The following is a 23,945-nucleotide window of genomic DNA, read 5'->3' as shown; positions in this document are numbered from 1 at the left end:
GCAGGATAGAGAGGATGTGTAATAATTTAGTTTTACCTGATAGTAACTTCAAAATTAATAATGCAAAATAAATAAAATCTATGTTCAAATAAGCCATCTTTGTTTTGTGATGACACTTATCTAAAATGACAACAAATCTAGATAAATTATCAACTAATTTCAAATGAGATAATATTGATAATAATAAAATGTACTGTGATGGTGGTCGGTCAGTTATTTTTCCTCTGTTAAAAAAAATGAAAACTCGACTTTCTGCACCATCTATAACAGCATAAAATATCATTCCATAACGAAACATTTACTTTTGTAGAAGTTAACACAATTGCGTATATCTTTTCTTAACTACAAATATTATTTTATACATTTTTGTACAGGTGCACATAATTTTGTTTGACTTTTTTTATGCCCCCGCAACTGAAAGTTGGGGGGCATATTGTTTTACCCCTGTCCGTCCGTCCGTCCGTCTTTCCGTCCGTCCGCCCGTCCGTCCGTCCGCCCGTCCGTCCGTCTGTCCGTCCCATTACGGGTATATAGTTATTCCAGATAACTCTTCCTACAGTTTAAATGCTAGGGAGTTTTCACTTTGCTGGCTTTTTGTACATATATTGAAGGTGTACATGTGGTCAGGGTTTTGATTTTTATTAATATTTGCTCTTTTGGGAGATAATTGAACTTTGTCATTTGTTGGAGTATTAACTTGAATAAGAGGTGCATAGCGTTTCCAGATAACTCCTCCTACAGTTTGAATGCTAGGAAGTTTTCAATTTGCTGGCTTTTTGTACATATATTGAAGGTGTACATGTGGTCAGGGTTTTGATTTTTATTAATATTTGCTCTTTTGGGAGATAATTGAACTTTGTCATTTGTTGGAGTATTAACTTGCATAAGAGGTGCATAGCGTTTCCAGATAACTCCTCCTACAGTTTGAATGCTAGGAAGTTTTCACTTTGCTGGCTTTTTGTACATATATTAAAGGTGTACATGTGGTCAGGGTTTTGATTTTTATTGATATTTTCTCTTTTGGGAGATAATTGAACTTTGTCATTTGTTGGAGTATTAACTTGCATAAGAGGTGCATAGCGTTTCCAGATAACTCCTCCTACAGTTTGAATGCTAGGAAGTTTTCACTTTGCTGGCTTTTTGTACATATATTGAAGGTGTACATGTGGTCAGGGTTTTGATTTTTATTAATATTTGCTCTTTTGGGAGATAATTGAACTTTGTCATTTGTTGGAGTATTAACTTGCATAAGAGGTGCATAGCGTTTCCAGATAACTCCTCCTACAGTTTGAATGCTAGGAAGTTTTCACTTTGCTGGCTGTTTAAACATATACTGAAAGTGTGCATGTGGTCAGGGTTTTGATTTTTATTGATATTTGCTCTTTTGGGAGATAGTTGAACTTTTTCATTTTTTGGAGTATATACTTCCATAAGAGGTGTATAGCGTTTCCGGATAACTCCTTCTAAAGTGAACCATAGACCTATGTGCTCCAATGCTTAACTTTGTGTATTTTAAAATAACACTTTGCATCTGCGGGGGCATCATTTGTGTCCCCCAGACACAATAAAATCTCAAAGAAAGTCCTAAATTGACTTTGTTATAATACAGTTACTTCAGAGTGGACTGCGGGTGCATCACTTTGTCTAGTTCATTACATATATTTATACTGGCTAACAGGGGCATCACTTTGTCTAGTTCATTACATATATTTATACTGGCTAACAGTAAGCCCCCCCCCCCATCTTATTCTATTTGAAATCTTTATTTTTAATGGAGGAACGACTATTTGTCATAATATCGTTTGAATCTCTGTAGAAACATTAATTGAATACTTCTTTTCATAGCTTATTTTAAGTGTAATAAAAGTGTTGACCGAAGCACATTTTGTATATAGCGAAAACGTTTACCAAAGCAAATTTTAAATGAAGCGCGAAAGATTGAATTACTAGGAAGTTCAATGTCAACTTAATGACACCTTCTGAATTTTCTAAGCATTATTTAGTATAAATATATTTGATAAATTTTCAGTTGCTCAATTTTGTTACCATCGCCAAAACTAAGTTTCAAACTTACCCAAATAAAAAGAATTGAAACTAGATAAAATCTTTAAAAAAATATCGCAAAAATTCCAAACGAAGCTACACCAGGTGCGTGAACATGGTAAGTATCTGATCTCAGGAGCACTGCAAATCATAGAAAAATGTCGAGGCGACGAAAACGGATCAAAAACATTCATTCGTTATGTTCCGTTTGATTTACAACAACTGTATTTGTCGATACCACTATTGACTGGCTGTTTGACCACAAAGGTTTCATCCTCAAGTATAATCAGTGATCCGTTACATTTTTTGTAATTAAACCCTCAATGTATATATCGGTTTCAATTTGTGCAAAAACTTTTTATCATAAATCAGACCGATGGTCTAAACTTTCCAGCCAATAAACCTTGGCTCTTTTAATTACAAAACTACACTAGCTTCTGCTCCATGTATTTATCCTTACGTTTTAAAAGTTCTGAATTTAGGATAATCTAGGAACCCGTTCTGAACGCATCAAAGAGCTGAGGAGTGTTACTTTCGTTTGATTTATTTAACACTAGGGTCATTTTCGAATTTTTTAAAGTCTTTCAATATTTACAATGTCATATCTTCATGTGTGTACTAACACTGTATCGTATATGTGAGCATGTTACATGTTTTAATTATTATTGTAATTGAACTATGAATGATTTAAGATGACATGGCCAAAAGCTGCTATTTTGAAAATATTTGGAAAAAAAATTGCATTGATTCAATAAAAGAATAAGCTTAAGGAAATAACCAAATCTAAATGTTAGTTGGAAGTAATATTTCGGTAAAATATAAATATCATATACAACGTTTTACTTTGATATACTTTAAATGCACTGTTTAAATGGGTCGTTTACTTAGGGAGCAACGATTTAATAATATGACGAATAATAATATCGTCCTGGACTCCACCTAGTAGTTAATTGGTCTCATGGGTCTTTACTACTAATACTAATAGTGGATTGTTAGTCGTTACGGGTATCACCGACCAGTACGTGTAGCCAATGGGTCTTTAACACTACTAGTGAACTATTAGGCCGTACGGCTAGCTATTACCCGACCAGTAGTCAATGGTCTATAACTGTTAGTTCTTAACTGTATCACCCACACAGAAGTCAATTTATGCTTTTGCATTTATTTTGATTTCTTACGTAAATTTTTTTCTGAATACTCCGCCATACCTCTTTTATAATTTCACTTTCACTTAAAAGGTTGGACCTGATTGCAAGCCATGCTGGTATCTAACAGTACTGAATTTTCTATACAACAAATATATATGAAACTGTACTAACAAATTAAAAATGAATTGGTATTTTCGAATTCAGAACTTTCAGATTATCAAAATATTAACTGTATTGGATTCAAATATGTTTCCTTTACACATACTATGTATACAACAGTTTCATAAATCATTTATCATTTTGAACTGTCATGCTATCTTTAGATAAAAAATAATACTTCAGTTTCAAAAAATCTACCTATCTGTCCTTTTTAACATAATGTTAAGAATCACATGTCTAGGGTATACTGAAAACTTTATATGTAACGACTAAGCTCATAGCACAAGATATTCACTAAATCAAAATAATAAAAATGTCAGCACCGACCATACAAATTATGAACGGTCTTGTTAAACTATTTTTAAATATATAATTGTCGAAAAATCTGGAGTCAAGAATGACTCCAAGTGAAAAAATGTGGTGCTCATGGGCTAGGAATTAACTCATTGAGTCTCCTCCCATAATACCGCCTGCTTGATCGCGGTTCCGAAAATAGTGTAGCATAAATTATTTATAGTCCTAACATTGTTCTATTAGTTTTCGTGGTTTGTTTATTTTTCAAATTGCAAAACAATTTAATATTCTTTGTTTAATGTTCAGTTTTTGTACAGTTTTACATAAAACTGATAACCAGACATTGTTTTTATAATTAGAAAGACGAAGAAAAAACCAAATGAGTATTTATTTATTATTTTTATCTATAACTTGATTTTAGGCTGAGTAGTCTCAGTTTTAAGCTGAACGTTCTTTTAACGTTTTATATTTAAATCTCAATCAATACTTCTAAATTTAGACGAAACAAGTCACATAGTATGGCATTTAAGATAAAGAATATGTGTAATGGTTTTTTTGCTATATATTATATATATATATATAAATAAGAGGAAATGTATGGTAAACGTTATTGAGACAGCAACCCAACGTTACAATATACTGGGTCCAAAGCAATATAGAGGGAAATAAAGTGTTTGTACGATATATCAAGCTCTAAATCGCTCTGAATCTAAAAAAAAAAGTTGTGAATAAATCCAACGGAGGCTATCAAGATCTGTTGTAACAAAACCCAACTGATAAAGGTTATTTTTTATTACAACTATCCTGATATTCAGGCCGCCCCAGAAAAATCCTACAGTCAATTCTTTGCCATTGTTTTTACTGTGGATACAATGATAGCCAATGCAAAGAACCATCCTCCATCTTCCTAGTATAAAGGAGTGGGACTTCCATGAACAGAAAGTTTAGTTCGGTCTTTATATTTCAATTGTTTTAAGAAACATTTGGTGCATGGATTTAAAATAATAACTATTTATAGATATTGTCCTTTTATCTTATTCTTATGTGAGATTGAACAATCCTTAAATCCACTTATGTTTATTGTGAAATATGTAGCCATCTTTTGGTTCGGTCTCCATCAACCTAGAAATTAGACAGTGTACCAATCTATGTTACCTTAGAATGGTGTCATTCAAAAAATTATTTTAACCAAGAAATCACATATATAATTTCTCCGAGATGTTTGTTTACTTTTGGCGAGAATGCAGAAGATTAATCTATAAACACAGAACTGATAAACCTTAATCAGAGACATATTATATTAATCTGCCTTAATATAATCAGAGACATATATACACATATGTATATATATGTCTCTGATATAAACAAGTATAAATTGAAAACAACGTTCAAACCTATGATTGCGTTGTATACAAATCCTTGGTTGGATAAAAACCGCAATTTTTATACATGTGCATGCAAAACAAATTTCTTGGTAGAGGGGTCAAAATACAGCACAAACAACATTTTCCAAAAGACCAAAAAAGTGAAAAAGTATATTTCAACAAAACACATTGACTAGCAGGTCGAACAACGGCGATTGCCAAATAAACGGATCACTATGCAGATCAGTGTAACAAAACTTGGATCTTAATTATTAATTTAATACCAAACAGAAAACAATAAACTTGCGGAAAAGATGGTATACCGCAAACATGAGGTGCAAAAATTTGTACACCATATCCGGATTTCGACAATTAATGTCTCTTCAGTGATGTCTCTGATATAACACATATTTAGATATTTTTTTCTATGATACATTTGTCTGTTTCTGTTACGTGAGCATTCATTCCTTATTCTGTGACGTGACTTTTGTTTTAATTTCAGAAGGTGGAAGACATCCTTTAGGCTATTGTCCTTGGTGGTTTCAAAGCATCTATAAATATCGGTATTGCCTAATCTTCATTTGAACTTTGGTGGATAGTTGTTTCATCATACCTCTTCCCCTTATCTTTTTTATTGACTGGATAACACGTCATCTGGTTAACTTAAAAATGCTTGTATTTGTATTACCATGGAAGTATTATATTGATACTTCCATGGTATTACATAGACGATTGATTTTCACATTTTGAAATACATGTTTAAATATAAGAAATACATCGGAAACGAATCGTGTCGTTTCCGTTATATGATGCTTATACATTATAATATTTATCGTTTCAATCAAAGGAAAAAGCCCGAGAAATCTTTCTGACATTAAATTATGGCGAATTTCCAGGCAGGGACAGCTGCGGTTCCTTCAACCCAAGTTGAAATCAGTGTAGCCTGTCGGTTTGTAAATTGTATTGTTTTATGGTAGATATACTAAAGTGTTGAAATACATTTGAACCCGATTATTCGAAATAGTAATTACTCCACTGATCTCGTACATGAGAGCTGAGAAAGTTGCAAATAGATGAGAGAACAGATACAGGAAGGCTACGCCTTCTGATGTAAATGACAGAAAGAATTTAAAAATGTGGCCGTTTACACTCAAAAACGTACTCTGGGTACAGAAAAACCTGTGCATCTGGTAAAGTGGATCTCCTGTAGTTGGTGGTCGCAAATTATACTGGTATACTAGTATTGTGCACAATACTGGTATAAAAATTTTGTACCAGTATTGAATTCCAGTATTGTACCAGTATTGTGTTTTTTTTAAATAAACAATACATATAGGTAATTAATCTTTTATTAAAGGTGTCACATATATATGCATTATGATATTAACATATGACAAGACAATTTTATATGGAATGATTGTATGTTTAACTGATGATGCCATTGATGGTACACTGTGATTGTAATAAATCAAAGAAAGTTTTAAATCTTCTGATGTTATTTTCTTAAGGGAACCGTACTGTCTCAGCATTTTAACAAACTCTTTACTTTCTTCTATGTTTTCTTCCAGCTCTCTCTTTCCAAGTCTCAATAGTATATTTTAGTGAATTTTATATTGACATTAATGCTGTTATAGCTTCTGTATCATCAGCATTGGTATTGTTTATTTCTTCTTCAGATGGCATTTCTGCAACCCCCACTTCCTATATTGATATTTATGTATTCTGTCTGTGGACTTTCTCTTACGCTTACTAGATTACAAAGTACAAGCTTGTTTAGATAGCACCTGTACGGCTCTCTTACTGTAGGAGTGCTTGTCTAGTATTAGTATTTGAGTATTTGTACCAATAGATATATCTGCTACAAATTGAATTGCCCATGGTTCTGAATCAACTGCTTTAACTACCCTTAACATTCATGTAGACAAACTAGTTAATTTGATTATAATCAGGTTCCCCTATTAAGCAACTTTTTATGTTTAATGGATATTGATATCTTTTATCATGTTTATTGTGAAAGATTGATAAGAAAATAAAGACAAACAAATGCTTAGAATCTTAGTATACATGTATTAAAATATCTGTAAAAAACATACGATGGTATACATGTAAATGCTGAATTTACAGTGTTATAGTGTAATAATTTGCCTGAATTTATTAATTAATAACTCAGTTAATAAAGCTTTAATTTTATTTTATCTAAATTGAATTAAATAAAATATAGAAATATGATAAAATTACTAGCAATTATTTATATAACTAATAATTGTTTGAATAAGATGAGTTAATTACAATAATCTTTTGTTTATTTGTACAAGTATAGTAATTATTTTTAACTGGTTGTTAATTGATTTCACAATTATCCTCTATAATCTTTTTGAGTTCATTTAATCTCCCTTTGATCTTCAATATCTAATTTTGCTTAAAATTAATTTTTCATTATACACCTTAAAGTATAGTGAACAATACAACTACAATACTGGTATATCAGTAATGTACCAGTATTGCTGTTTTTAAAAAAAAAAATTACAATACTGGAACAAAATTTTTATACCAGTATTGTGGACAATACTGGTATACCAGTATTGCGATCACCAACTACAGGAGATCCGGTAAAGTTTTAAGGCATGACAGGAACTAGATAATTACATTTCAAATGCATTTTTATACATGTGACAGAGTTGTCAAGTAAAAAGTATCAACTGGAGATTTGAAAATTTTCAGCTGGAGTTTGTGCCTCATAACTGGAGATTTTATATCGATGAATGACACGACGTCCATACTGCCACGACGTCCATAGGATGTATCGGCCATACCCTGAAAAGATGTATCGGCCATAGGACAACATCGTCCCTCATACTTTGTGAAAACACGTCATCCATGTTTTCTTTTTTTTTGGAAATAAATTTTATTTATAAGGGATTGTGATATATACATGTTAATAGTTATAATAACTTGTACATGTATTATGTTGTATTTACATTACTTGTCATGTTTTTATATGATATACACTTGGAATACACATTAAATGTGCTTTATCTACTAAAATATATAAATGTGCTTTATCTAATAAAATATTTATATTTAATATTGTCTAAATGGATATTTAATATTTCCGTACAAGTGTTGATGATCAAGCAGACAAGCAAAGGTAACTCTTACGATAATAAAATATGGTACGCGGTACTGCACAGACAGCATATGCTGTTTAGTTGGCCCGAGAACACAGTTATTTCGTAGTGCATTTCTTTTAGACAATAAATTCAAATTAAAAAAATCGCACCTGCTCTATCTCAAAAACATTTTTACAGTGTAGTGAACTACTATTGATACAAATAATATTAAAATTATAGAAACTTCTACCAGCTCTAACTCAAAATATTGACAATTCTGTTTTAAGGGGGGCTAAAATTCAGTTTGACAGTTTCCGACATTCTAATTTTTGACCTTTTTTAACTGGACCAAATCACTACTTAACATAAAGATTCAGCACCCAAATTTTTTTAACATGTAATTTCATCCCCTTACTTAATATTTCATGCATAAAATATCAAGTAATAAATTGGGAAAGTGTATCAAAAAAAAATGCAAGTTATACACTGTTCACACTAGGGACTATATTCGTAGACAACGAAAACCAAAGGACGATAACTGTGTCCTTGGACCTAATAGGATAGAAAGACGTGACCAATTTTAATAAAACTTTGCATGACCTAAGCTTAGGCAATTTTAAGATAGTTGGCCAAGTTTCATGGCCATAGGATATATATTATAGATTTTAATATTGAAATTTGGATGTTTATTTTTGACGTTTAAATCAAATATTTTCAACTGTCAAGATTTTGGCCTAAAAAATTTAAATATTGCAAAAATTTGCTTTTTAAATACTCTTGAATTTAATATAATAAGTATTAAAAGCAACGGAACACTCATTTGATTTATCAGATTTATTACAGTTATTCAAAGTCAAATTTATATGAGCCTGTGCCTGAAAATAGAGATTTTCAAATTAAGGGAAGCCTTACATAAACATGCATTTTTTTCAACCAATTTGAAGTTTTTGAAGGTTTTTAACCATACATTATTCTTCCATATATATTAAATGTACTTTAAATGTAAAGAAAAGTTACAAAAAACATACCACATGAGTATAAAGTGGTCTTAGGCCATGCAAGACTGAGAATTATTTAGAGTCGATTTAGGCCATACCCCATATTTACATATAAAAATGCACACAGAGGCTATAAGGAAGTGAAATTTGTTACTTTTTGCTCATTTCTATGCTAAGATGTCATGATACAAGAAGTCTAATTGCAAAAAGGACTCTTGAATTCAACTTTTTCTTGCAGACAGTATGGTCTAATGACCAGTTTTTCACTTTTCAATGGAAAACTTGCATGTAGTTTTAGTCTCATTTGGCATATATTTGAACCACTTACTATCCTAAAGAAGAAAATTATGGTAGCATATGAAATGAATAGGGTGTACTGATCATTGTTAAGTGTTTTTTTTACAGATTTAGTGAAATATTTGTGACGGACTACAGATTTTATGTACAAAGCTCTTCACATTTCACATACATCAAACAGGCCGTTTAACCAGGGACATAAATACAAATATTCTGCACATTTTTTGTCGAGCCTGCGACTTTTGTCGCAGAAAGCTCGACATAGGGATAGCGATCCGGCGGCGGCGGCGTTAGCTAACTTCTTAAAAGCTTTATATTTTAGAAGATGGAAGACCTGGATGCTTCATACTTTGTATATGGATGCCTCATGTTACGAAGTTTCCGTCAGTCACATGTCCAATGTCCTTGACCTCATTTTCATGGTTCAGTGACTACTTGAAAAAAAAGTTCAGATTTTTTGTAATGTTAAATTCTCTCTTATTATAAGTAATAGGATAACTATATTTGGTATGTGCGTACCTTGCAAGGTCCTCATGCCCGTCAGACAGTTTTCACTTGACCTCGACCTCATTTCATGGATCAGTGAACAAGGTTAAGTTTTCGTGGTCAAGTCCATATCTCAGATACTATAAGCAATAGGTCTAGTATATTCGGTGTATGGAAGGACTGTAAGGTGTACATGTCCAACTGGCAGGTGTCATCTGACCTTGACCTCATTTTCATGGTTCAGTGGTTATAGTTAAGTTTTTGTGTTTTGGTCTGTTTTTCTTATACTGTATGCAATAGGTCTACTATATTTGGTGTATGGAATGATTGTAAGGTGTACATGTCTAGCTGGCAGGTGTCATCTGACCTTGACCTCATTTTCATGGTTCAGTGGTCAAAGTTAAGTTTTTGAGTTTTGGTCTTTTTTTCTAATACTTTATGCAATAGTTCAACTATATTTGGTGTATGGAAATATTTTATGATCTATATGTCAGTCACGCAGGTTTTATTTGACCTTGACCTCATTTTCAAGGTTCATTGCTCAGTGTTAAGTTTTTGTGTTTTCGTCTGTTTTTCTTAAACTATAAGCAATAGGTCAACTATATTTGTTGTATGGAAGAATTGTTAGCTGTACATGCTTGCCTAGCATGGTTCATCTGACCTTGACCTCATTTTCATGGTTCATTGGTCAATGTTTAGTTTACTTGGTTAATGTTAAGTTTATGTGACAGTTGTAATAAAGCTTTATATTTAGGACTATCAACATAATATCAATGATTAGTAAAGAAGGCGAGACATTTCAGCGTGTGCACTTTTGTTCTGTGATAATCTACTTTTCTCTAGATTCCGAGTTCACAAATGGTTAATTAAATTTGATTTAAGCATAGAAATATCAGGAACATAAAAAGCTGTCAGATAGAAAGTCAGCATGGCTCTTAGGCATAAAATGGAAACTGCTGTAAAATGCTTATTTTAGCCGTATAATGCCAAAATGGGACATTTTAACAGAATTTCTGTCAAACAAAGATGTAAATCCTTTACTTTTATTGAGTTTGACAAATTGAAACCAGAAAACCATTCAGGAAAGTTGCCAAAGTACAGAATCTACATTTACGGAATTCATCTCTTAGGCCCGAGAACACAGTTATTTCGTAGTGCATTTCTTTTAGACAATAAATTCAAATTAAAAAAATCGCACCTGCTCTATCTCAAAAACATTTTTACAGTGTAGTGTACTACTACGTACTATTGATACAAATAATATCAAAATTATAGAAACTTCTACCAGCTCTAACTCAAAATATTGACAATTCTGTTTTAAGGGGGGCTAAAATTCAGTTTGACAGCTTCCGACATTCTAATTTTTGACCTTTTTTAACTGGACCAAATCACTACTTAACATAAAGATTCAGCACCCAAATTTTTTTAACATGTAATTTCATGCATAAAATATCAAGAAATAAATTGGGAAAGTGTATCAAAAAAAATGCAAGTTATACACTGTTCACACTAGGGACTATATTCGTAGACAACGAAAACCAAAGGACAATAACTGTGTCCTTGGACCAGTTTCTACTCTCTGTTAAAAAGCTGTAAATTAATTTTCAAAGTCATATTAGGGATGAATTATTAAAAGCATTATCTTAAAACAAGTCTTCTATGAATCTACTTGTCTTCAGCAGATGTACAGAAGTAAAATTAAATATGGCTCTGATCTATACTGACTCTTTCAAACCGGCAAACTTGTACATAATTTATACCACAAAATCATATTTAAGTTATAACTATAGAATAATACTTGTTGTTTTATTATATGTTATGTTATAACCACATTGGAATAAATACTTATAGTATGGAAGGTACGTCTTTACAAGGTATGAACGATATGACGGTATGGCCGACACATCCTATGGACGTTGTGGAAGTATGGCCGTCGCATCTCGAAAGCTTTTATATCGACATATTTATTGCCGTTTTCAGTGTTCATTTTGATGATAAAGCTACATATTTTCCCTTTTTTGTGAGATAACAGTATTAATAATGTATTCTCTCGGTATTGTTACCATGTGAAATATTTGTCAACACTAAGCTATACTTTTTGTATGTGATTTTTTTCCTTTCCTCATCTTTGAAATCATTACTCGACAGTAGTGTGTTTCCATTTCTCTAGCTAATTTTGATTCAGCCAGATGTAGCATATACACTATCTCTGTTACTAATTAAGGTCAATACATATCTTATGAGGGTGGTTTTTAACGACCTTGACTACCCATAAGGGTCTTGCACATGTCTTATGAATTTCAATTTAAGCATTGAAAAGAAGTATAGATCTCTCAAATAATTTTCAAAATATTATTTTCTTATTTGTCCTAAGACATTTAAAATCATTAAATTAACATCCTTATATGATTCTTTGTTCAATTTGTATTTCATTTATATTCTTTTATCAATAAACATTATTTTAAGGAGGGTAAACAAGGGAAGTAACCTGAAATTTGTGTTTTCAGTTCGCGTGAGGTAAAAATCGTTGATTAATAGTATGTTTGACACCCAAGCTGTCGAGTGAAGCTATATAATTGTACAAGTTCTTTGATTTACAGGTAAAAATTACCTTCATCAGTGACACAAAAACGTAATTAATGTTGACATCAATGTTAATAAAAAATAGAGACTGACAAATTTTTTGGGGTTGAAATTTTGAAAAAAACCCAGAAGATTTGAATCATTAACAGAAGGGACAGAAGAGGGTTTGAAAATCGGGAGATTTTGACTCCTGCTGGAAGAATCACATGTCTGCATTTTATGAATATGATTCAGAAAATGTATAATTTACTTTTGATTTTGAGATTCCTTTTTTCGTTACCACAGGAGTGCCAAAATAAACAAACTCCTAAATTTCATTTGATACGGTCCACAGGTATCTATTGTACATGTCAATTTAAACAACTCACTTTTATTATTACATAGGGGAACATCTCAAACATTTTTCCAAATTAATTTATTTTGGCACCTTTTGTGGGAAGGAAAAAAAAAAAGAATCTCAAAATCTCAAAATCCATAAAAGTTTACAATTTTCTGAAATATAAAATGCTTTTAAAATGTAATTATCTAGTTCCTGCCATGCCTTAAAACTAAACCAGGTGCATTGGTTTGTCTGTACTCAGAATAAAATTTGTGATGTAAATATGGCCATATTTGCCAAAAGGTTATGATGAACCTTAACAAATAGCCACCTACATAAAACATTTTTGTCCCCCTCGCAACGCATTGCGGGGACATGGAAATATCGGGCGTTCTTCCATTTGGTCTTGTTAGCGCTCTCACGTGTACAATTCTTTCCAGAATTTTATGAAACTTATATCATAGGTTTTTATCAGCAATGTCTTGGACGAGTTCGAAAATCAGTGCCGATCAATTGTTTTCAAAAGAGTTATGCCCCTTGGAAACATTAATTATATGGAAAATTGCATCGTTAGCGTTTCTTATTTGTACAATTCTTGCCAGATTTTTATGAAACTTGATATCATAGGTTTATAATAGCAATGTCTTTGACGAGTTCGAAAATCAGTGACGATCAATTATTTTGAAAAGAGTTATGCCCCTTGGAAACATAAATTATATATGGAAAATTGCATTGTAAGTGCTCTCATGTACAATTCTTGCCAGAATTTTATAAAACTTATATCATAGGTTTATATCAGCAATGTTTTTGACGAGTTCGAAAATCAGTGCCGATCAATTATTTTTAAAAGAGTTATGCCCTTTGGAAATATTAATTATATGGAAAATTGCCTTGTGAGCGCTCTAATGTGTACAATTCCTGCCAGATTTTAATGAAATTTATTTTATAGGTTTATATCATCAATGCCTATGACAAATTCAAAAATCAGTGCCGATCAATTATTTTTAAAAGAGTTATGCTCCTTGGAAATATTGATTTTATGGAAAATTGCATTGTTAGCGCTCTCATGTGTACAATTCTTGCCAGAATTTATGAAACTTATATCATAGGTTTATATCAGCAATGTCTTTGACATTTTAGAAAATAAGTGCTGATCAAGTATCTTTTTACGAGTTCTGCCCCTTGGAAATATTAATTAGTCCCCTACTGACGAAGTCGAAGGGGACTTTAGTTTTGCACTCTGTCTATCTGTCTGTCCATCCGTCAGTCCAGCAAATCAGTTTTCCACACTTTTTTTGTTCGTGCTTGAAGATATTGATTTGATATTTGCTGTATTGTTTTATCATGACAAGTTACACGGTCTGATTTTGTGCAGAATTATGGTACTTTGACTTAGAAAATTCACTCAAATAATCAGTTTTCGGCACTTTTTTTCGTCATGCTTGAAGACATTGGTTTGATAATTGGTAAATAGTTTTATCATGACAAGTTACAGATCAAGTTTAAAATTTGTTCTGGTCTGATGATTATGTGCAGAGTTATGGTCCTTGGACTTAGAGAATTCACTTAAATATTCAGTTTTCAGCACTTTTTTTCGTCATGCTTGAAGATATTGATTTGATAGGTAGATTTATCATGACAAGTTACAGATCAAGTTCGAATTTTATTCCAGTCTGATGATTTTGTGCAGAGTTATGGTCCTTGGACTTAAATAATCAGTTTTCAACACTTTTTAGCTCACCTGACCTGAAAGGTCAAGTGAGCTTTTCTCATCACTTTGCGTTTGTCGTCCGTCGTCCTGCGTCTGTCGTCCGTCGTCCTGCGTCCGTCGTCCTTCGTCCGTAAACTTTTACAAAAATCTTCTCCTCTGAAACTACTGGGCCAAATTTGACCAAACTTGTCCACAATCATCAATAGGGTATCTAGTTTAAAAAATGTGTCCGGTGACCTGGCCAACTAACCAAGATGGCCGCCATGGCTAAAAATAGAACATAGGGGTAAAATGTAGATTTTGGCTTATATCTCTGAAACCAAAGCATTTAGAGTAAATCTGACATGGGATAAAATTGTTTATCAGGTCAAGATCTATCTGCCCTGAAATTTTCAGATGAATCTGACAACCCGTTGTTGGGTTGCTGCCCCTGAATTGGTAATTTTAAGGAAATTTTGCCGTTTTTATACGACCGCAAAAATTAAAAATTTTTTGGTCGTATATTGGTATGACGTTGGCGTCGTCGTCGTCGTCGTCGTCGTCCGGCGTCGTCCGAAGACACATTGGTTTTCGCACTCTAACTTTAGTTTAAGTGAATGGATCTCCATGAAATTTCACCATAAGGTTCAATACCACAAAAGGAAGGTTGGGATTGATTTTGGGGGTTATGGTACCAACAGTTAAGGAATTAGGGGCCAAAAAGGGGCCAAAAATAAGCATTTTTGTAACTTTCAGACAATAACTTGTGTGTAAGTGTGTGGATCTCTCTGACATTGTACCACAAGGTTCCATATCACAAAGGGAAGGCTGTTATTGATTTTGGGGGTAATTGCCTCAAAATTTTAGGAATTAGGGGCCAAAAAAGGGGCAAAAAACAAGCATTTTTCTAGTTTCATGACAATAACTTGTGTGTAAGTGTTTGGATATTTCTGAAATTGTACTACAAGGTTCCATATCACAAAGGGAAAGCTGGAATTGAGTTTGGGGGTAATTGCCCGAAACGTTTAGGAATTGGGGGCCAAAAAGGGGCCAAAAATAAGCATTTTTCTAGTTTCCAGACAATAACTTGTGTTCAAGTGTATGGATCTCTCTGAAATTGTACTGCAAGGTACCATACCACAAAGGGAAGGCTGGGATTGAGTTTGGGGGTGATGAATCATAAGGGGGTTCAAAAAATTTGGGGGGGGGATTTTTTTTTTTTTTTTTTTTCTTTTTTTCCTTTTTTTTTTCTTTTAAAATTTTCCATTTTAAGTTGGGTTATTTCTGATTTATATTTAAAAGCAAATAATAATGATATGGTAGGAGATACACACCAAACAGGATGTGTAAATTATTATATAATAAGTATTGTGCAATAGCAAGAAATTTTCAATTGCACAGTATTGCACAATAGCAAGAAATCTTCAATTGCACAGTATTGCGCAATAGCAAGAAATCTTCAATTTAACAGTATTGCGCAATAGCAAGAAATATCCAATAGCACAATATTGCGCAATAGCAAGAAATTGTCAATTGTACAGTATTGCGCAATAGCAAGAAATATTCAATTGCACAGTATTGTGCAAAAGAAGATACTTCGTATAAATTGCTTATTTCTTGATCAATTTCAATGGGGTTTTATTCTTGAATTCTTGGGGTTCTTTGATATGCTGAATCTAACCGTGTATTAAGTTTTTGGATTTTGGGCCCCGTTTTTAAATTGGTCCACATTGAGGTCCAAAGGGTCCAAAATTAAACTTTGTTTGATTTCATCAAAAATTGAATTATTGGGGTTCTTTGATATGCCGAATCTAACCGTGTATTTAGATTTTTAATTTTGGGTCCCGTTTTTTAAATTTGTCTACATTAAGGTCCAAAGGGTCCAAAATTAAACTTAGTTTGATTTTAACAAAAATTGAATTCTTAGGGTTCTTTGATATGCTGAATCTAAACATGTGTTTAGATTTTTGATTATGGGCCCAGTTTTCAAGTTGGTCCAAGTTGGGGTCCAAAATTAAACTTTGTTTGATTTCAACAAAAATTGAATATATGGGGTTCTTTGATATGCTGAATCTAAACATGTATTTAGATTTTAGATTTTTGGCCCAGTTTTCAAGTTGGTCCAAATTGGGGCCCAAAATAAAACTTTGTTTGATTTCAACAAAAATTGAATATATGGGGTTCTTTGATATGCTGAATCTTACCATGTAATTAGATTTTTTATTTGTGGGCCCGCTATCAAATTGGTTCATATTGAGGTCAAAAGGGTCCAAAATTAAACTTTGTTTGATTTCATCAAAAATTGAATTATTGGGGTTCTTTGATATGCCAAATCTAACCGTGTATTCAGATTTTTAATTTTGGGTCCTGTTTTTTAAATTGGTCTACATTAAGGTCCAAAGGGTCCAAAATTAAACTTAGTTTGATTTTAACAAAAATTGAATTTTTGGGGTTCTTTGATATGCTGAATCTAAACATGTGTTTAGATTTTTGATTATGGGACCAGTTTTCAAGTTGGTCCAAGTTGGGGTCCAAAATTAAACTTTGTTTGATTTCAACAAAAATTGAATATATGGGGTTCTTTGATATGCTGAATCTAAACATGTATTTAGATTTTAGATTTTTGGCCCAGTTTTCAAGATGGTCCAAATTGGGGTCCAAAATTAAACTTTGTTTGATTTCAACAAAAATTGAATATATGGGATTCTTTGATATGCTGAATCTTACCATGTATTTAGATTTTTTATTTGTGGGCCCGCTATCAAATTGGTTCATATTGAGGTCAAAAGGGTCCAAAATTAAACTTTGTTTGATTTCATCAAAAATTGAATTATTGGGGTTCTTTGATATGCCAAATCTAACTGTGTTTTTAGATTTTTAATTTAGGGTCCCATTTTTTAAATTTGTCTACATTAAGGTCCAAAGGGTCCAAAATTAAACTTAGTTTGATTTTAACAAAAATTGAATTCTTCGGGTACTTTGATATGGTGAATCTAAACATGTGTTTAGATTTTTGATTATGGGACCAGTTTTCAAGTTTGTCCAAGTTGGGGTCCAAAATTAAACTTTGTTTGATTTCAACAAAAATTGAATATATGGGGTTCTTTGATATGCTGAATCTAACCATGTATTTTGATTTTGGACATTGGACCATAATAGGTAAATTAAAAAAATTGAAGTTCTTAGACCACATTCTTTCTGTGTCAGAAACCTATGCTGTGTCAAATATTTAATCACAATCCAAATTCAGAGCTGTATCAAGCTTGAATGTTGTGTCCATACTTGCCCCAACTGTTCAGGGTTCGACCTCTGCGGTCGTATCAAGCTGCGCCAAGCGAAGCATTTTATTGGTTATTATCTTGAATATTATTATAGATAGAGGTAAACTGTAAACAGCAATAATGTTCAGCAAAGTAAGATCTACAAATAAGTCAACATGACCAAAATTGTCAGTTGACCCCTTAAGGAGTTATTGCCCTTTATAGTCAATTTTTAACCATTTTTCGTAAATTTTTGTAATCTTTTACAAAAATCTTCTCCTCTGAAACTACTAAGACAAATTTAACCAAACTCGTCCACAATCATCATTAGGGTATTTAGTTTAAAAAATGTGTCCGATGACCCCGCCCGCGAACCAAGATGGCTGACATGGCTAAAAAATAGTTCATAGGGTAAAATGCAGTTTTTGGCTCATATCTCTGAAACCAAAGCATTTAGAGCAAATCTGACAAGAATAAAATTGTTTATTAAGTCAAGATCTATCTGCCCTGAAATTTTCAGACCAATCAGGCAACACGTTGTTGGGTTGATGCCCCTGAATTGGTAATTTTAAGAAAATTTTGCAGCTTTTGGTTATTATCTTGAATATTATTATAGATAGAGATAAACTGTAAACAGCAATAATGTACAGAAAAGTAAGATCTACAAATAAGTCAACATGACCAAAATTGTCAATTGACCCCTTAAGGAGTTATTGCCCTTTATAGTCAATTTTTTACAATTTTCATAAATTTTTGTAAATTTTTACAAAATATTTTCCACTGTAACTACTGGGCCAAGATCATTATAGATAGAGATAATTGTAAGCAGCAAGAATGTTCAGTAAAGTAAGATCTACAAACACATCACCATCACCAAAACACAATTTTGTCATGAATCCATCTATGTCCTTTGTTTAATATGCACATAGACCAAGGTGAGCGACACAGGCTCTTTAGAGCCTCTAGTTTTCGTCATGCTTGAAGATATTGATTGATATTTGTTATATAGTTACACCATGACAAGGTATAGATCAAGGTAGCATTTTGTTCCTATACAATGAATTTTTAACCGATAGGGGACTATGTATTGCCATGCAATACTCTCAGAATTCTTGTTATAATGGAAATCACATTGCATTTCCTCTGAAGCCTTCATTTCTCTAAAATTTATAAAAAGTTTTAGAGATAAAAAAAAATGTTTTTTTTTAGTTATAGCACTTGTACCTTGGATAGATAAAATATGTGCAAAGGGGGGACATTGGAACTCTGTTCTTTTATAGATGTCTGGATTATGTTCATATGTCATGTTCATGTATGTCTGAAAAGTTTTTGTAGAATAAAGAGCTGTGTTTAAAAATTAAATTAGTTTCCCAATAATAATGTACAACTGAACATTAAATGCAATTTTCTTTTTGTAAGAGAAGAGACACTACCAAACTATTTTAGGCTTGAAAACCTAGGAGCTAGAAAGGTCAAAGTTCTTGTTTGTATTCAGCTTGTTATGTCATAGCCTGCTTTTAAGGTATACAAATACATTTTGTAGCTCTTTTTAATTTTAGAAATTTACGAGACAGAGATGCATTTTCAAAGTCAGATCCAATTTGTGTTCTATATAACAAAGATGTTCGTACAAATTCTTGGCATGAGGTAAGTTTCCGAAGGTAAAACTTTAAGATGAATGGGAAGGGGGTTAATGACATGTACAAAATGTATACTTAAAATCATGCATATTATTTGAATACATATTTTCAAGAAGTAAAAAATGCATTTATATATGTACATTTTATGATGATTTTTCATGTAATTAATCTTTTCTGTTAGTCATGTATTCACATTAGTCTCTCTTTCACCAAGGACAGTTGTCAAATGGGTATGGCCCTTAATTACCAAGCTCATTCCTATATTTTTAACATTTACATTTTTTATACCTCCTATTAACTGTGCAAAACTTGAGGTATTTAGTTTGACAGGAACAACAACAATAAATTACATAATGAAATAAATCATAACCATGGTTGTGGCATAAAATGTGTCTTTCAGCCAAAATCATTTTAAGTCATACTTCAACACAACATTTTACTAAATCTAATGTTTGGAGTCTTTGAACAATATATATGCATGCATACTTTGTCTAGTTTTTGTGAAAAATAACAATCAACAATATAATTTGTTTCAGTTTGGAAGAACAGAAATGATAAAAGACTGCTTAAATCCAGATTTTGTCAAGAAATTCATGATGAATTTCATGTTTGAAGAATCACAGAAATTAAAATTTGAAATGTAAGTTAACTCTCATTACAAGTCAAACATGAAAATCATTGTCAGAGTTCGACATTAATGGGTGTCTTATTACCCCAGACAGGTAAAAGTCATCATCGGGCAAGTAAAAGCTTCAATGTACATGTATTTGTCCAATTGGCAAGTAAAAATTAAAAGTTAAAAATGCTGAAAAATACAAAATCTAGTCTTAATTAATTATCTTTTAATCAATAAATCATCATATCAATCAGCCCCACCAATATTGACAAATTTTTGTTTTAGTATTTTCTGTTTCTAACTATAGACAAGTTAAAAATATTGGCCAATCAGAGTACGATTCAGTTGTTGACACATTCTTTATGAACCTAGCTATTTTAGTAAATCTATCTGAGAAATAATAATTAATGATAACAATTCTAAATCTCCTTAACATCGTCAATTTTTGAAACCTTGAACAAAAGTGAAATAAAAAAAGATAAAGATATATATATAAATACATTTACCCGTGATATTTATTTAAGGGCATACGATACAGTTACAGAGGAGATAAAGACGTTGCTAACGTAAAGTGTTATTTTTCACGACGTCAAACCGCGACATATCAGGAAAAAATGCATGTTTTCAAGTGATTTTAATCATTAGCTTGAAAACGAGTACATGGACCCCATTTTTTTAAAATTACATTTTACTTGATACAATATGAAGGTTATTTGTTCCAATTTTTATGAAGAAATCACCATTGAATTTTATTTGAATTCTAAAATAACATTCCCAAGCCCCATTATAGTTGGCACAACAGCTATCTCTGGTGGAGTTTTTGGCAAAATACAGAAAATAAGGAAAGCTGACATGATAAAACCCCAAAAATAGAAATGTAAAAAAGAGGAATATGAGATTTATTGAATCTTTGAAACACTTTAATGGAGATGTTGTAGATTGAATAATTTGTATATAAGAACAGTACAGGATAGACAAATAAGTCCTTGCAAATTAAACAACAAATAATAAACACAGACAACTACAAAATTATATGTTATGACTTAAACCATATATATTTTTGCTTCGAGTTTGCTTTAAGGTTGCTGGTGAACTGGTGTGGTTTAAGTGGCTTGGTACAGCACTTTTCGTAATCCACTACAATTCATTCCTTTTTTAGTGGCATTTACCTGATTTTATGTCCATAAATGGCAGTAAAAAATTTCTTAAGAAAGTACAAAATTTAGTCAAGGGGTTATCTCTTTCGGACAAGTAATATATCATGGGTACTTGAACGAAGGTCAAGTTGTTAAAAAAGTTAATGACAAACCCTGATTGTAGAACTTACATTTACAATTGTTTTTATGAATGTAATATTTGTTCACAACATATTGAAAATCACCCTGGAAATTAAAAATACTATCAACGACTAGTCAAGCTTCAGATTATAATTGACTATTAAATTCAGAGTGTCTTGACCCCCAAAATACCACCCTCAAATACATCCTGGCTACAGGCCTGCATACATGTTGTTCATACACTTAAAAATAGATCAAAGAGTTGTCCTCTTGACTTATAAATCAGTTAAAGTACCTTTTACCATTCCACAATTATTTAATTGTCAATAGACAAATTTTCATAAGTTACTTTACTTAATAACCAAATGCCAGGTCCTCTTCCAGGTGCATACCTGTCAACCCCTGAAACTGGAAATGCTGGTCATGAGCTGCATTGAAGAAGAAAATGTCAGGTCATAACGCGTACAAACTTTTTACGGTTCAATTTTAGTATTTAGAGTTTTTTTTATTTACTATATTAAACATATACATGTACCACTGAGTTTCCTACAAATATTTACTTTTGTATTTGTTAATTATATAAATACTTATCATTAATTAAATATCTTTCTAAAGCAATACCCTCATTGTTTTTAATCACACTACTTGTTATTAATGAATGTCATAAACCCCAGCTATGCATGTAATTAGAAATCAATTATAGCTAATGTGCTCCTATACACAGGAGGAAGATAAATAGAAAGAAGTTAGTGTGTTTCCTTTCACTGCAATATTTAGAGCATATGTATTTGATTCAAAGCTTTTACATTTAAGTGATAACAAAATTATTCTCTCCAACAGAAATGTATTAAAAGGTTCAAATTGTTTTAAAATGATTTTTATAGGATATTTGCAAACAGCAAATCTTTTAATCAGGACATAAAAATAAAATTGAGAATGGAAATGGGGAATATGTCAAAGAGACAACAACCCGACCAAAGAGGAGACAATAGCCGAAGGCCACCAATGGGTCTTCATCGCAGCGAGAAAATCCCGCACCCGGAGGTGGTCCTCAGCTGGCCCCTAAATAAAATTGTGTACTAGTTCAGTGAAAATGGATGTATCACTAAACTCCAAAACATATAAATGAACTAAAATTAAAAAACATACAAGACTAACAAAGGCCAGAGGCTCCTGACTTGGAAAAGGCGCAAAAATGCGGCGGGGTTAAATATGTTTTGTGAGATCTCAACCCTCCCCCTATACCTCTAGCCAATGTAGAATAAAGAAACACATAGCAATACGCACAGTAAAACTCAGTTCAAAAGATGTCCGTGTCCGATATCAGAATAGGTAACAAAAGAAACTAAGCAAAATGACAATAATACATAAATGAACAAAGGACGACTAGCAGTTACTGACATGTCAGCTCCAGACCTCAATTACCGGTAAACTGATTGAAAGATTATGTCTTCATCATATGAAAATCAAGTAGAATCCCTCCCGTAAGGGGTTTAGTATCATACCATCATAAAATATATGAGAAGAACATAACCCGTATCATGCCAATAACTGGTTTTAGAATAAATGTGTTAATTTCCAATGCAAAGACCCTATGAGTGAATCAATATTAATACCAAAATATGCAATCCTTAATGACTTGACAACAGTATCGTAACTATATCCTTTCCGAATAAGTCTGTTTAAAGGTTTGGTTAGCTTTTGAGGTGAATGCCGACATTTTTGTGCTTTGTAAAGAATATTACCATAAAATATTGGATGTGAAATACCTGAACGTATAAGATGTCTGCATGTTGATTTATATATACGAATGATGTCCTTGTACCGATGATAAAATTTAGTAAATGTTTTGACTAGTTTGTGATATCGAAAACCCTGGTGTAATAATTTTTCAGTAATACAGAGATTTCTTTCGTTGAAATCAAATACGTTGTTACATACACGAGCGAATCGAACAAGTTGAGATATATAAACACCATAAGATGGTGACAAAGGAACGTCACCATCTAAAAATAGATAATTAACAATAGGAAATGAAAAATATATGCTAGTTGCCTTTTAGCTCGTATAAGTATTTGTAAATATTAAAACAAAAAACAAGCACAAATCCAAAAGTATAAACATAAAATTTGTGTTGATAGCTACATGTATTATTGATATTGATGCTACCATCTTTTATCATATTCTTTTTTCAGAATGATTCATATTTATTTTGCTCAAATCGTTATTGTTTGTTTCAATAATTGCATTCTCTGTTACAGTTATGATGTAGATTCTCCAAGCTCTAGACTTGAAGCTCAGGTGAGATAAAAAAAAACCTTGAACACTTTCACTTTCATATTTGTCTCATGTTAGAAGTAACCCTAAGACATACATGTGCATATTAACTAGTGAATACTAGAGAAAGATTCTGGTGATGTCAATTAGAAATCAGGTCACACATCACAGTCATTTAGGTAAAAATGAAAATGTGTTTTTAGACCAATTATTTGTCATGAAAAAAATAGGCGAGGTGCAGTGACACAATTACAAAGAAACATTTAGAGGTCTAGATAGGTATTTATACAAAATGTAATATGTCAAGCTCTAAATTACCAGGAGTGGAATAAAGGTGTTAGACAGGTATTTATATATACAAAATGTAATATGTCAAGTTCAAAA

The 23,945-nt window shown here is 32.1% G+C and overlaps 1 protein-coding gene across 2 annotated transcripts in view; it reads left to right on the top strand.

Annotated features, from left to right (window-relative positions):
* Window positions 1-5,844: 5,844 nt before the first annotated feature.
* The window catches only part of LOC127700159 (copine-8-like), a 37,698-nt gene continuing 19,597 nt past the window's right edge, over window positions 5,845-23,945 (top strand). For both annotated transcript variants that reach the window (XM_052203586.1, XM_052203577.1), the window contains exons 1-4: window positions 5,845-5,957; window positions 19,311-19,398; window positions 19,928-20,031; window positions 23,546-23,585. In XM_052203586.1, coding sequence (XP_052059546.1) covers window positions 5,890-5,957; window positions 19,311-19,398; window positions 19,928-20,031; window positions 23,546-23,585 — 300 coding nt within the window. In that variant the 5' untranslated portion in view covers window positions 5,845-5,889. The remainder of the gene's footprint in view (window positions 5,958-19,310; window positions 19,399-19,927; window positions 20,032-23,545; window positions 23,586-23,945) is intronic.

This window comes from Mytilus californianus, unplaced genomic scaffold (assembly GCF_021869535.1).
Source record: "Mytilus californianus isolate M0D057914Y unplaced genomic scaffold, xbMytCali1.0.p SCAF_1, whole genome shotgun sequence".
Lineage (NCBI taxonomy): Eukaryota > Metazoa > Mollusca > Bivalvia > Mytilida > Mytilidae > Mytilus > Mytilus californianus.
Note: the sequence above shows the minus strand (reverse complement) of the source record. Positions and strands in the feature narration are given on the sequence as shown.